General features: G+C 31.2%; 1 protein-coding gene across 1 annotated transcript; it reads right to left on the bottom strand.

The window, feature by feature from the left end:
• Positions 1–1855: 1855 nt before the first annotated feature.
• On the bottom strand, positions 1856–3469 carry LOC110916625 (IMPACT family member in pol 5'region). The gene is made up of 4 exons (XM_022161331.2): positions 2912–3469; positions 2615–2720; positions 2308–2359; positions 1856–2221 (listed from the first exon to the last, which is right to left on the bottom strand). The coding sequence occupies exons 1-4, from the start codon at positions 2995–2997 to the stop codon at positions 2202–2204; spliced, it is 264 nt and encodes an 87-aa protein (XP_022017023.1). The 5' UTR covers positions 2998–3469; the 3' UTR covers positions 1856–2201.
• Between the last annotated feature and the right edge of the window lie 11317 nt (positions 3470–14786).

The raw sequence follows: 14786 nt of genomic DNA, 5'->3' as shown, positions 1-14786 counted from the left end.
AAAGGTTTTCTGAGTTTTCTCAACTCAAGTGGGTTTTCGATTTATACTTCCCCATATATATATATATATATATATATATATATATATATATATATATATATATATATATAGGGGAAGGTTCATTTGAGAAGAAAATTTAATTAAGAAGAAAAAGAACAAAGGGTAATTTTGTAAAACATTAAATAGTTTTTTCACTTATCTCATTTGTTATCATTTTGATTAATTAATTAGTCATAAAGACTATTATCATTCACACTAACTTTTTTTTGCCTACACACATCAAAAGTTGTTCTACATATTTCGAAATTCATCCTACACGTTGAAATTTATCCTACACAACTCGTAATTTATCCTACACAACTTCTAATTTACCCTACACTTTAAATTATTTTATTTTTTTTTTAAAATATATACTTTGAAGATAAGTTACAAAAAAATTAATGTATTAGCTATTAAAGAGGAAGACTACAAATTAATGACATATGTAGATTTACCAATGTACCCTTATCGTAACATTAAATACTTATATTAAATGAAGTAAAATAAAGCATTCTTATTGGTTGAAATTTGTTCTTTTTTCTTCTTACAAAAAATTTCTTCTCATTTGAACTCTCCACTATATATATATATATATATATATATATATATATATATATATATATATATATATATATATATATATATAGGGGACCGCTAAAATGAAAACCACCTCCAGTCGTAAGAACCACGAGAACCACTTTCTGGCCATTAGATCTTCAAAATGGATGGATGAGATTAAAAATTGTTAAAATTAATATTAAATACTTTTTGTCTTATTATGTTTTTAATATTTTATTGTTAAAGGGTATTTAAGTAAAATTACTTTCTTTGTCTTTTTATATACATTATATTTAATTGCCTTTTTGTCCTATTCTTTAATTACTTTTTATTAAAAAACAAAAGTTTTTGTTAAACAATATTTTAAAATCAGATTTTTATGATATTTTTTTAAGACTTTCAAAATGGATGGATGAGATTAAAACATTTTTAAGAGCCGTTTTTTACGAACGTTTTTTACGGAACGTTTTACGACCTATTTTTACGCTCCGTTTTTTCGCGTCGTTTTTTCGACCGGTTTTTCACGCGCTGTTTTTTACGTTTTACATTTTAAGTAAAACTTTTTACGTTTTACGTTTTACGTAAAATTTTTACACTTTTTACGTTTTACGTTAAACTTTTTAAGTTTTACGTTTCACGTAAAACTTTTTACGTTTTACGTTTTACATTTTACGTTAAAAAATTTAGGTTTTACGTTTCACGTTAAAAAATTTAGGTTTTACAATTTACGTAGAAAAAGTTTTACGTTTTACATTAAAAAATTTAGGTTTTACGTTAAAAAGTTTACGGTTTACATTAAAAAGTTTACAGTTTACATTAAATTTTACGTTTTACGTTAAAATTTTTACGTTTTAAGATTTACGTTTTAATTTTTGCGTTTTACAATTTACGTAGGTTTTACGTTTTACTTTAAATTTTTTACGTTTTTACAATTTACATAAAAAAGTTTTACGTATTACGTTTTTACACCAAAATGTTTTACGTTTTACATTTTACAATTTGCGTAAGTTTTACGTAAAATTTTTAAAGTTTTACGTTAAAATTGTCACGTTTTAATTTTTACGTTTTACAATTTGCGTAAGTTTTATGTTTTACGTAAAATTTTTAAAGTTTTACGTTTTACGCTTTAATTTTTACGTTTTACAGTTTGCGTAAGTTTTACGGGTTAATTTTTTTTTACGGCAAAAACGTTTTTATGCCAAACATTTTTTTACGGAAAAAAACATTTTTTTACGGAAACGGTTTTTTTACGCCAAACATGTTTTTACACCCGGCTTCAGAAGAACACCTTCACCAATTGACAAAACCAAAACCTTCAGTGACCACCCACTTGAAACTCATCACCACTTGAAAATCGACCACCACATGAAACCCATATAAACTTAAACTTACACCCCATTCTTTTCTCCTAAATCAGTGACCACCCACTTGAAACCCATCACCACTTGAAAATCGACTACCACATCAAACCCATCACCACAGAAAACGAACAAAGCCGCAACAAAACTTAAACTTCCTCTAATGCTTCAGCTTGATCAAAACTAATTTTAAAGGTGACCATTGTTATGCCATGTTTTCCAGTATCATAATCTTGCTTGATTTCCTCATCTTTGAATCACTGCAACTGTAAATTACCAACCAAGAGGTTGAAATCTATAAAATTATTAACAAATATTTACTGATGCTAGAACATGATGTTTAGAACCTAACCTGATGGTAAACAACCCCCAAAATCGAAAGTAACCTCGACACCCATAGGGACCTGTAGCATAAGGTTTTATACGTCATAATCACATATATTACCAATAATCGTCAAAATGTGTGACTTAGCATTTTAGCCGAGTACAGTAATCACAATGGAAATCAATCCTTTTTAAGATACCAAACTCCAATAAGATTTAAAAAAATCAATTTTACCAACTTATTCCGAGAAAAGAATCGAAAGAATCATAAAAGCTCACAAATGGTCTATAAAATCAAGACAATTGGTAAGGGATCCAGGAAGAAGATTAATTACTTGAGATTTAATTAATTGAGTAGGGGCATTTTTCAAGCATTCTGCTGCTACTCCGCCATATGCCCTAACTAATCCTCCAGTACCTAATTTAATCCCTCCAAAGTGCCTAAGAATTAACAAATATATCAAAAAAATATATGTTAGTATATGCTAACATCATACATCATACACTATCAAAATGAAATATAACCAAATGTATCAGAAGAACAAGTTCACTGTTTTCTCAGTTAAAGTGACAAGCATGTTATTTTTTATAAGGAAGATGATAGAAACGAACATGAGATAATTTTTACTAACCGAAACCTAAAGTCGTCGGACTCTACCAAACAACCACTGCCATCCACCACCCACCGTCGAACCAAGAACAAAACATTCTTTACCATTTTCAATCATAATTGAAAGGTTCTTCAAACACACAAAACCTCGCCATCAACTATTGAGTCCACGGTTTTGTTCGTTTTTACACTTGAAAATCGCCACCATCGCGGTCTCCGCCACCGTCAGATTTGGCTCCGGGTCCGTCGCCGAATTCGTATAATTCGGTTTTCTCCGTTTTTGATGTCGTTAGGGTTCCAGATGAAGTGATTCGGTTGAATTTTCACTACCGCCGCCGACCAACTCCCACCAACCACCACCCCACCACCGGCTTCCGACCAACCACCTCCCATCACTGCCTTCCGTCGCCAACCAACCACCTCCCACCACCGTCCTCCGCCGCCGACCAAGAACCTCCCACCACCGTCTGGTTATTTTTTTGAAGATGTGAGTTTGAGATCTGGTTATTTTTTCTTTTTTTGAAGATGTGAGTTTGAGAGAGAGAGAGAGAGAGGGAGAGGAGATAAGATTTCAAAAAGTGTGATGTGATAAAAAAGTCTGTAGACTTTAATGAGGCAGACAAAGCGACAGAGGTGACATTTCAAGTAAATGGCGAAAATACCCTTAAATGTATAAAATAATAGTGCACAAGTGGCAAAGTCTGATTGGTGGAAAGTGGTTCTCGCGGTTCTTACAACTCGGAGTGGTTTTCATTTTAGCGGCTCCATATATATATATATATATATTTGTAAAATTATACTTATAAAGTCCAATCCGATTAATCTCTATTAATCCTGATTAATCCCGAGGCGGTACCTCACTGCCCGACTAGCGCCTAACGTCTTCTACAACATTGTTTATTATTAAAAAATAAAATGAATAATAGATAAAGTTTTACTAAAAATAAAAATAAATAACTTAAAAAATTTATATATATATATATATATATATATATATATATATTCGTAAAATTATACTTATAAAGTCCAATCCGATTAATCTCTATTAATCCTGATTAATCCCGAGGTGGTACCTCACTGCCCGACTAGCGCCTAACGCCTTCTACAACATTGTTTATTATTAAAAAATAAAATGAATAATAGATAAAGTTTTACTAAAAATAAAAATAAATAACTTAAAAAATTTTCAATTAATATTCATCACAACTTTCTATTAATATATATAATATAATAATAATATGCTACCTACTTTTTTAAACAATTTTTTTGGTAATTCTAATAAGTAACATGTGTGGGTTTTGAGGTATTACAGGTGGTGTAGTGGCTTATCCTAGCACTTTTTAAGAACTTCTTATTTAGGTCTCCTTTCGAGTTTATTGGTTGAAGTGTTAGATTTAATTAAGAATTTGCTATCTATTATTTGAAAATAATTTTTTTTGGTAATTCTAATAAGTAAGGTATGTGGGTTTTGAGGTGTTACAGGTGGTGTAGTGATAAGTACCTGATTTTCCTCTTGGAGAGGTCTCATATTCAAATTTGTCTCTAATAGTTTCCTACAATAATCTTTTAAAGGCCAATCGTTCCGCACAAGTTGTAATTTACCTAATTATGTTTATTGGCATGGAATTAACAGTTTTTTGGTAACGGATTCTTATGATTAAAAAACGCAGAATGTCATATATAGCTTTATAAAATAACATCATCAATACTTATAAAAATACAGTTACAAAAATCATGAGAGCTTTTATATATATATATATAGGGATTTAGAGAAAACGGTAGAAAGTGTGAGAACGGTGAGAACGCTTATGGATCGTCCGATCAAAACAATCTATGAACTAGATTGGCGCGGTGGTGTTTTCGTAAATAACATCAACTTTATTACGTGAACGCGCTTCATTAAGGGTAAAAGGGTCTTTTGACTTCTCCACACAAAACGCCATCTCATGAAAATAAAACGCCAAACAAAAATCACACACCATTCTAACTAAAAATGCCATTAGATATAAAACGCCAAACTTAATTATAATAAAATCCCGCCTAAAAAAACCGCCAAAAAAATCCTATATATACAACATCTCAGACCTTCAATTAAAACACACACATAAACCCAAACGCCATATTTAATACATAGCATTCGTCTTAGAAACGCCAAAAAACCCAAACATCAAATATCTTCTAAACCAAAGCGTTTTTTGAAATTCAGTTTGGTTGTCTGTAAGCTTTCGCTCAATGTAATGGACAAAATCCTTAAGTGAGGATATTGTCCCTTTCATTGAGTAAAATCTTATTGACTTATCCTCAACTTCCATCCAATTTATAACGCCAAAACATACAAAAACATTATTGGGGTTTGTTGTCAATAAAGTTTAGCTGTATGGGGTGGACAACATTGTCAGTTATCTTTCTTAACCGGGGATTAACAATGTTGTCCATATCATACAGCAAAACATTATTGATTTTAGCATGATCAAATTTTGAGGTTCAAGGTGCTTTTATTTGGTGGCGTTCTTTTTATCGATAAAACGCCAAAAATAAAAATCAAACATCGTTCATTGGAAAATTTAAGATTGTTGGCTGAAAGGTCTAAACTCAATAACATTTTGCTGCATGAGATGGACAAATCTTCAAGAAAAAGATGTTGATGTCAGATTTTGTGCATCCAAACAGCCACAAAAAACTAATTGAAAAACAAAAAAAAAAAGACAAAATGAATCATACGAAAGTCGAACCAGCCAGTTAAGAAGATTCAAAAAAGAAGAAAGAGACTGGTGACAGTGAAGATTTGGAAGATAAAGCGTTTATATATCCTTTTTTTAATTTTCTTTTTCAGTTGATTGTTATATAATAAAAACGTCACATATAATAAAAACGCCAGACAGCCAAAATGCTTGTTAAAACGCTATCATGCCATAAAACGCCCCCAAAACTCCCAAACTATAATAAAATTACATTGGAAAAGTATTATAAAAACCCCAAAAAATAAAAAAAATAAAAATCAAACTTGAAAATGTAACTAGAAACAGTAACTACAAAACAGTAAAAATGAAGAGACGGAAAATTTATTATATTAGAATCTAAAACGCCAAACTTGAAAGACGGGACGTGTTACAGACTTCAGAGAAAAAAGCTTATCAAAACAATAATTACAAACAGTAACTGAAACGACGAATACTTTATTATAATAATACACCGCCTAACCTACGCCGCCAAAAGAAATCCTAGAAAACAATAACTCTCAGCAACTTCCATTTAATCAAACCAAAAAAACAAACGCCAAATACTACTAAATGCCACTCACTGTAAAACGCCAAAAAATTAAAAAAAATCAAAGATGGCTAATATGCTATCTTGGATATTCAGTATTGTTCTTCGTGAAGTTTCACTGAATGGATTGTTAGCTGAGAGGAGTAACTCAGAAAGATTTTGCTGCATGAGATGGTCAAATCTTCAAGAAAAAACATACTGATGACAATCAAATGTCATTTTGTGTTCTTTATTCTTGAATAAGGCTTGGATAAAGAACAGAGATCAATGACACTGAAGAGTGGGATGATTATAAAGATGAAGATCAAGATGAAGAAAAAGCGAAAAACCCACCCACACGTCATAGATCTATGTACCCAAACATCCACAAAAAGCCACTTCAACAGACGAGCAGGCAAAATAATCAAACCGATGGGTTTGTTAAGTTTTACATAAAACGCCATATATTTGGTGACAGTTCTTGTACTATTAAAGAAGAGGGAGACTGATGGCAGTGAAAATTGTGAAGAGAGATCCGAGTATGATTTTTAATTTATTTTCTTTGCTTCTAATATTTTTCCATGTGGTTGTAATATAATCTTACAATTGTAAAACGCCAAGATACCACAAACGCCAAAATGTATATAAAAATAAAAGAACAATGAGTCATCTTGTTTAAAACGCCTTAATTAAAAGCCATTCAGATAGATTTCCTGAGCCCCTGGGGTTCCAATGGCATACGATTTGAAAACGCCATAAACGCCATAAACACCAAAATGTTAATATAATGAAACCATTAAACGCCATTAATTATTGAATTTGGTTAACGCCAAAAATCTTAAACCCCAAAAATAAAACAATATTCGGAAAAGTGGAACTCGAAAAGCAGAAGATAAAAAGACAAAAAAGCCTCTCCGCCCTTCTCTAAGCCGCGTGACACGTGTTGGGCCAGGATGCGTTCTCACCGTTCTCACACTTTTGAGCGTTTTCTCCTATTCTCGTTTATATATATATATATATATATATATATATATATATATATATATAAGGGAAGGTTCAAATGAAAACCACTTTTTATTGTGAAAACTCGAAAACTAATTAAAAAAAGCCTAAAAAACACAAAATTTTTTTTTTTTATTTTTATTTTTTTGCAAACCAAAATTCGCAGGTTTTTTTATATATAAAAAAAAATTTCAAAAAAAAATTTTTTTTTTGTGTAGTGCACATGTGTAATACTACACATGTGTATGTGTACTACACATGTGTTTTATTACACATGTGCACTACACAAATTTTTTTTTTTTTGAAAAAAAGTTTTTTTTTATATATAAAAACCAGCGATTTTTTATAAAAAAAATTGAAAATTTTTTTTTTGTGTTTTTTTAGGCTTTTTTAATTAGTTTTCGAGTTTTCACAATAAAAGTGGTTTTCATTTGAACCATCCCCTATATATATATATATATATATATATATATATATATATATATATAGGGGAGGGTTATCTTGAGAACGCTAAATATTGCAAGAACCGTGAGAATGAATAAAAAACCCAATTTTTTTTAATATAACACTCATTGTAATAAAAATACAACAACAAAAAAATAATTTACAACATCAAATAATTCATTTCTCCTCTCAAAATCACTCTTATTAGATTTTTTACACATGTGTAAATTTTCTTTATTTAGGAATTCACGTAAATTTGAACGTGTAAATTAAATTTCTAACATTGTAATCGAATAATATTGATAAGTGTAAAAAGACATTTTGAATTTGAATTGTTTTTCACCAAGTTCTCATGGTTTTTACATTCGTTCTCACGGTTCTCACAATAGTTAGCGTTCTCATTTAAACAGTCCCATATATATATATATATATATATATATATATATATATATATATATATACATATATATATATATATATATAGAGAGAGAGAGAGAGAGAGAGAGTTAGGTTCAAACGTGAACAAATTTCCTAGCGTGAACCGCGTGAACTGATCTGAACCATTGATTTCATATACATAAAGGAAGGGTAAGATTGTAACTTTATATTATTAATCAATTTAAATTATTTTGATATTAATTTCAAAATCTTAACAATAAAGGAATATTCAGTTTCAAAATCTCTTCAACATTTGTCGATAATTTTGACAATTTCAAAATCATAACTTACTCCATCATTAATCCACTTACTTGTTTGTAAATCAGTCATTTGAAAATGGTACAACTCAACCTCGCTTTCAGTTTCAAATACCAATTTTCTGCAAAAAAAAAAAAAAAAGTCATTATAATTAAAAAAATCAACTCGTACGCATGTGTACATCCCAACTCCATTTGCAGTTTAATTAAGTACACATGTGTATACTGTACATCGTACACATGTGTACATCATACACATGCTTTCACATATACATACACATGTGTACACCAGTAAACTTTATATCCAAAATAATAAACAAACAGACCATATATCATCTGATTACCACTATGTACACCGGTGTACATCAACATTTAAAAACAAAATTTTTATAAACCAGTAAATATGTGTACTTCGGAACCATACTACAAGATAACTCAACATACGTTATTTATTTTCTTTTAAAGGGATATGAAAAGATTTCATAAACAATAAAATAGAAAATTACGGGATACGGGATATTATCTTTAATTATGGAAATAATCTTCCATTTTGATTTAAATGACTATTTTAAGCTAATTACACTATTACCCTTTTGCTTTTAATAAAACATTAAAATCTAACTTATTAATTACAATCATGCCACCCCTTTCAAATATCAAGATCATATTAATCAACGGTCCAGATCTGTTCACGCTGTTCACTCCTAGGAGGTTGTTCACGTTGGAACCTCACCCTATATATATATATATATATATGGGAGCGTTAAAATGAAAACCATCCCCAGTTGTGAGAACCGAGAGAACCACTTTCTAACCATTAGATCTTCAAGATGGATAGATGAGATTAAAAGTAATTAAAATCATTATAAAATTGTTTTGTCATATTTTGTTTTTTATGTTTTAATATCAAAAGGGTATTTAAGTAAATTTACTTTTTTGTCTTATTATATTTATTGTTTTTTATTACTTCTTTTGTCTCATTACATTAATTATTTTTTATTAAAAATCAGATTTTTTTTATTAAACAAAACTTTGAAATCAGATTTTTTTAATAATTATTTTTCAAGATTTGTTTAAAAAAAACGTTTTTAAGAGCCGTTTTTTACGGCCAGTTTTTTTTCGCGTCGTTTTTGCGCCCGGTTTTTTTACGCGTCATTTTTTATGCCCGGTTTTACGCGCCGTTTTTTTCCGCGCCGTTTTTTACTCCCCGTTTTTTACACGCCATTTTTACGCCCCGTTTTTTCACACACGTTTTTAAACTTTCTTTACGGTTTTAAACTTTTTTTTATGAAAACTTTTGTTATGGTTTTAAACTTTTTTTTTACGAATTTTTTTTTATGTTTTACGTTTTACAATTTACATAAAAAAATTACGTGTTAGGTTTTACATAGAAAAGATTTACGTTTTACGATTTTACGTAAAGTTTCACGTTTTACGCTTTACGGGATAAAATCTTTTACATCGAATTTTTACGTTTTATGTTTTACGTTTTGCGGGATTAATTTTTATACATAAAATTTTAAGCTTTACGTTAAAAAGTTTTACGTTTTACATAAAAAAGTTTTACGTTTTACATAAAAAAGTTTTACGTTTTACATGAAAATGTTTTACGTTTTGTTTTTTTATAATTTACGTAAAGTTTTACGTTTTACATTTTGCGGTATTAATTTTTTTACATAAAAGTTTACATTTTACGTTAAAAAGTTTTACGTTTTACGTTGTACGTTTTACAATTCAAGTAAAAAAGTTTTACGTATTACGTTTTACACAAAAATGTTTTACGTTTTCCGTTTTCCGTTTTATAATTTACGTAAATTTTTACGTTTTACGAGATAAAAATTTTTACGTAAAGTTTTACGTTTTACGTTAAATTTTAAAGTTGTACGTTTTACGTTTACGTAAAATTTTTAAAGGTTCATCGACACCCTTCACCACCGTCGCCGGAGAAACGAGGGGGTCCGGAGATAACAGATTGTGGGTGTGGTGTTTGGGGGTAGCCGGAAAACCGAGGGGGGCCGGAGAAACGTGGGGGGGGGGCCGCCGTCACAGGTGATCAGGGGGTGTGTGGGTCACCCACCACCACCGTCGCCATCACAGATTGCTACAGGGGGGTGTGGGTGACCAGTCGGAGGTCCGCTGTCACCGGTGATCAGGAACCCAACGGGATTTTAAGAGAGAAAAGATCTTTGGTTTCAATTGTTGGATTTTAAGAGAGAGATAGGTGAGATGATGGTGGTGATTTGATTTTAAGAGAGAGTGAGGTGAAAGAGAAAGATGAAAAGGAAGTCTGTTAGTTAGACTTTAATAAGGAGAGAGAGATGATTTGATGTTTTTTTTATTAAATGACTATATTACCATTTTGGTTGTCACTGTCTGATTGGTGGAGAGTGGTTCTCGCGGTTCTCACAACTGGGGATGGTTTCTATTTTAACGGTCCCATATATATATATATATATATATATATATATGGAATTGCGCTAAAATAAGAACCACCTCCAGTTGTAAGAACCGTGAGAACTACTTGATCTTGGGCGAGTTGGACCAAATTTTTTTTTCATAAACGTAGATGCGTGTATTATAAACACATTTGTAAAAAAATTCAAAAAAAAAATGTCGTGTGTGTAGTTTTGAGCACCACAAGTTTGTGTTTACGGGTACCGTAAATTTTCCGGTTAAATTTACGGTACCCGTAAACACAAACTTGTGGTGCTCAAAACTACACACACGACATTTTTTTTTGAATTTTTTTTACAAATGTGTTTATAATACACGCATCTACGTTTATGAAAAAAATTTTGGTCCACCTCGCCCCGTACGGTGTAGTTCTCACGGTTCTTACAACTCGAAATGGTTCTTATTTTAGCGGTCCCCTATATATATATATATATATATATATATATATATATATATATATATATATATATATATATATATATATATATATATATATATATATATATATATATATATATATATATATATATATATATATATACAGGGAGAGGATCATTAGAAAACTACATCTAAATGAGAAAACTAGAAAACTAACTAAAAAAGCTAAAAATCATACCGATTTTTTTTACAATTTTTTTTTATAAAAAATCGCTATTTTTTATGTATAGAAAAAAGTTTAAAAAAAAACCTTGTACTACACATGTGCATTATATGTGTACTACACATGTGCATTATACCCGTATTAGTGCACATGTGCAGTACAACAATTTTTTTAACTTTTTTTCCATACATAAAAAATAGCGATTTTTTATAAAAAAAATTGTAAAAAAAGATTGATATGTTTTTTAGGTTTTTTTAGTTAGTTTTTTGGTTTTCTCATTTAAATTAGTTTTCTCAATATACTGATCCACTTAAATTTTCACACAGAGTTCAATTGTTTCGAGATACGAGAATTAGTATTTTAAGCACTTAAACTTATTCGCGTGTCCCACCTCAGAATATACTCCCGTATCCAGACTTCTAGATTCAGTCTTACAGGTGAATGTACACTAATGATATCTGTAAACGGGTAATGCGAGACCATGAGAGCTCAGGTTAGAACTTCCGTTCAGACAAAGAGATGATGGCTCGTCTTTAGGTGTGTCCCGTTTGGGGATCTTCTCTTCAACATCACATGATTAGCATTTTTCAATGTTTCATCATTTTTTATGCTGAGGGTGGGCATTAGATTAAAGTTGTGCAGAGTATTATACGAGGACTAGGCTATTGCTTCCTCAAAATCAGAAGTCCTGGTATAATACCCCAGATATCATCACGTATAAAGACCTAGTATGTCAGAAATAGACAAACTTTCAAACAAGATTTCGGGGGTTACCCATATATCCGAGAGATGTTCCCCACGAGATTAGTAAGTATTTGAAATTTAGGTTTATATCTCGAAAACAATCTACTGAATGTATAAAAACCTACTGGCATATCATCAGTGAGACCGTTTATCACATTTGACTTTCCATTTCTTTAGCGTGTTGTGATAGTTCACTGATGTACTATCATTTCCTCTTTTTCACAACAAAACTCGTTTTTGATTTTTCAATGTTTTGGCTTTTTAGATTTTATCATGTTTTTTGCTTTTTCAAATTTTCAAAATTTCTAAATTTTTTGGCATAAACAATCAGAACTCCCCCTGACAACAAACTATTTTCCCATTATGATTTCAAAACACTTAAGTTTGTTTTAATCAAAATGGTTTTTCCGGAAAATTAGTTTTGTTGATTTCACTTGTAAAATCGGGGTTCATCACATTGTTCCTTCAACCATTTGTATGAAAGTTAAAACAAGTTCAACTTAATGACCTTGATTAACCACTTGTAAGTTCACTTTTCCTTTTCTTTAACCACTTGTAAAAACAGTCATTTGACATTTTTCAAGAATAATACCACTTGTAAATCGAAATATCACTGTCGTGAATTTCTCAAGAAAGATGCCGATTCCTACTCCCCAATTTCCAACCTGGGAGTTCCGGCAAGTCATCACTTGTAAAATTTTAACAATTTTCAAAAATATTTTTTAAGAATGATGCCGATTCATGCTCCACGATTACCAACTTGGGAGCTCCGGCAAGTCAGGATTTTCAGTTAAAGAGATTCTCCCAAGCCTGACAGTCCTTGGGAGATTCCGAGTCATCATTTCTCGGTTTCTTTCCTTTCTTCTTCTTTTCATAGTATTCCTTTACCCCTTTGACCTTCCCGTCAACCATTTTTCCAAAAATATTTAGAACTTTAGGGTTAAAGGCTTTTTCGACATCAAATTCTTTCTTTTCAGAATAGAATTGATTCGAAATCTCTATTTTTCCAACTTTTTGTTTAAAATTTTCAGTCCGCAATGGTGGAAAGTTGACATCATCCATTAGTGGAACTGAATTTTCTCTTTTTAGCTCAACTTGTGGCTCCTCTGACTTTGACGAGTCAGATTCATCGCCAGAACTAACATCTGATTTCTTAACAACCCACTTTTGGTTATTAAGCTTCACTTTTCTTTTGGAAAAACCTTTTGAACTCTCACCAACCTCAAATTTTGAATTTTTGAACACTTTAAATTGTTTGGTTGGTGGTTCTGTGACAACCCTCACAATTACACGTATCCGTATAATTAATTAATATTAAATTTGTGCTTAATGACTGTGCATGGTTACAACTGTTGATTAAACTGCTTACTGATTTCTGTTACATACATACATATGCATCACATTAATGCTGTCACTCCATTTATGACATACAAACCTTACTGACAAACTTGATGCATAAAGCACAGTTAGCACAGTGAGCGGATAGCCCAGAAAACATGCTGACAATGCCAGCACATAGACAAACAATGTTTTTGATGCCAGTATGAGCCAGAGACGGGGTACTACACTAGTAGGGAGTGTAGGGAAGTGAGGACCATAAAACTGCGCCACTAGGTGATAGTTAAAGTGCCGGGAAGTGCCTAAAACACACTCTAAATGCAGAATTTTGCATCTACTAAAAAAATTCAGCATTTAAATGTGCTGGTAATGTGCAAAAACTTGACAACATGGTCTTGTATACTTTCCTAAGTGTCAAGAATTGAAAGTGTCACTAAAAGTTATATAAAAGACACTTTACGGATTAATTAAGCACTTTAACGGAACAATGTCAAACCGAACAACGGGATATTACCCGAAACACAAAAATATTGTCAAGTACATTGTTTCACTTTTACTAAGCTAGTTATGGTCCCTGAACACCCTAACACACTATATATTTCATAACACTTATAAACCACTAACTAAACCTTTTATTTCCAACCAAGATCACTAACTATCTAGTTGAAACCCAACCCTATACCCCCCCCCCTTGGCGACGGTCACCATGGGTGGCCCACCCATGGATTTGTTTCAATATTTAATATGATCATGTTGCTAGTTTAGGGGCATATTACACATAAGACAAGAACATGCTGGAGTTTATAAGTATTAACCTCAAGTCCACCCTTCTCTCACTTCACAACACATAACACACTTCAAACTCACTCTCTTCTCTCCCTCTTGCTCGGCCGAGAGCACCACCACCATCATCATCATCATCTTCAAATCGAAATCATTCAATCTCTAGTGATCCAAAGGTGTTAAAGTGCATACAACAAAGCTTGGTGTTCTCGGAAGTGGAAGGACCTCTCTTATCTTCTTTTATCCACTCAATTTCTTCACTTGAACTTCCCTAGCCTTGAGCTAGTGGTAAGAACTTAGATCCTTTCATTTTCATCTTGTTTAAGTGGTTAATGATGTACCATGATAAAAAACATTAAGAACATTTATGAATCATATGAAGAAGACATGAACATAAACTAATTTGATGATGAAATAAGAAGGAAACTTGATAAAATGAAGTTGTTGTAGTTATGTTGTTGATATTTTGATGATTAGTAGCAATATGATGTTTGATCATCATATGAAGCTTGTTAAGTTATGATTAAAAACATGACTTAAAAAGTTAGAGATGATTATGTGTACATAAAATGATCATCTTCTTGTTAAAG

The sequence above is a fragment of the Helianthus annuus genome, chromosome 6, assembly GCF_002127325.2.
Source record: "Helianthus annuus cultivar XRQ/B chromosome 6, HanXRQr2.0-SUNRISE, whole genome shotgun sequence".
Lineage (NCBI taxonomy): Eukaryota > Viridiplantae > Streptophyta > Magnoliopsida > Asterales > Asteraceae > Helianthus > Helianthus annuus.
Note: the sequence above shows the minus strand (reverse complement) of the source record. Positions and strands in the feature narration are given on the sequence as shown.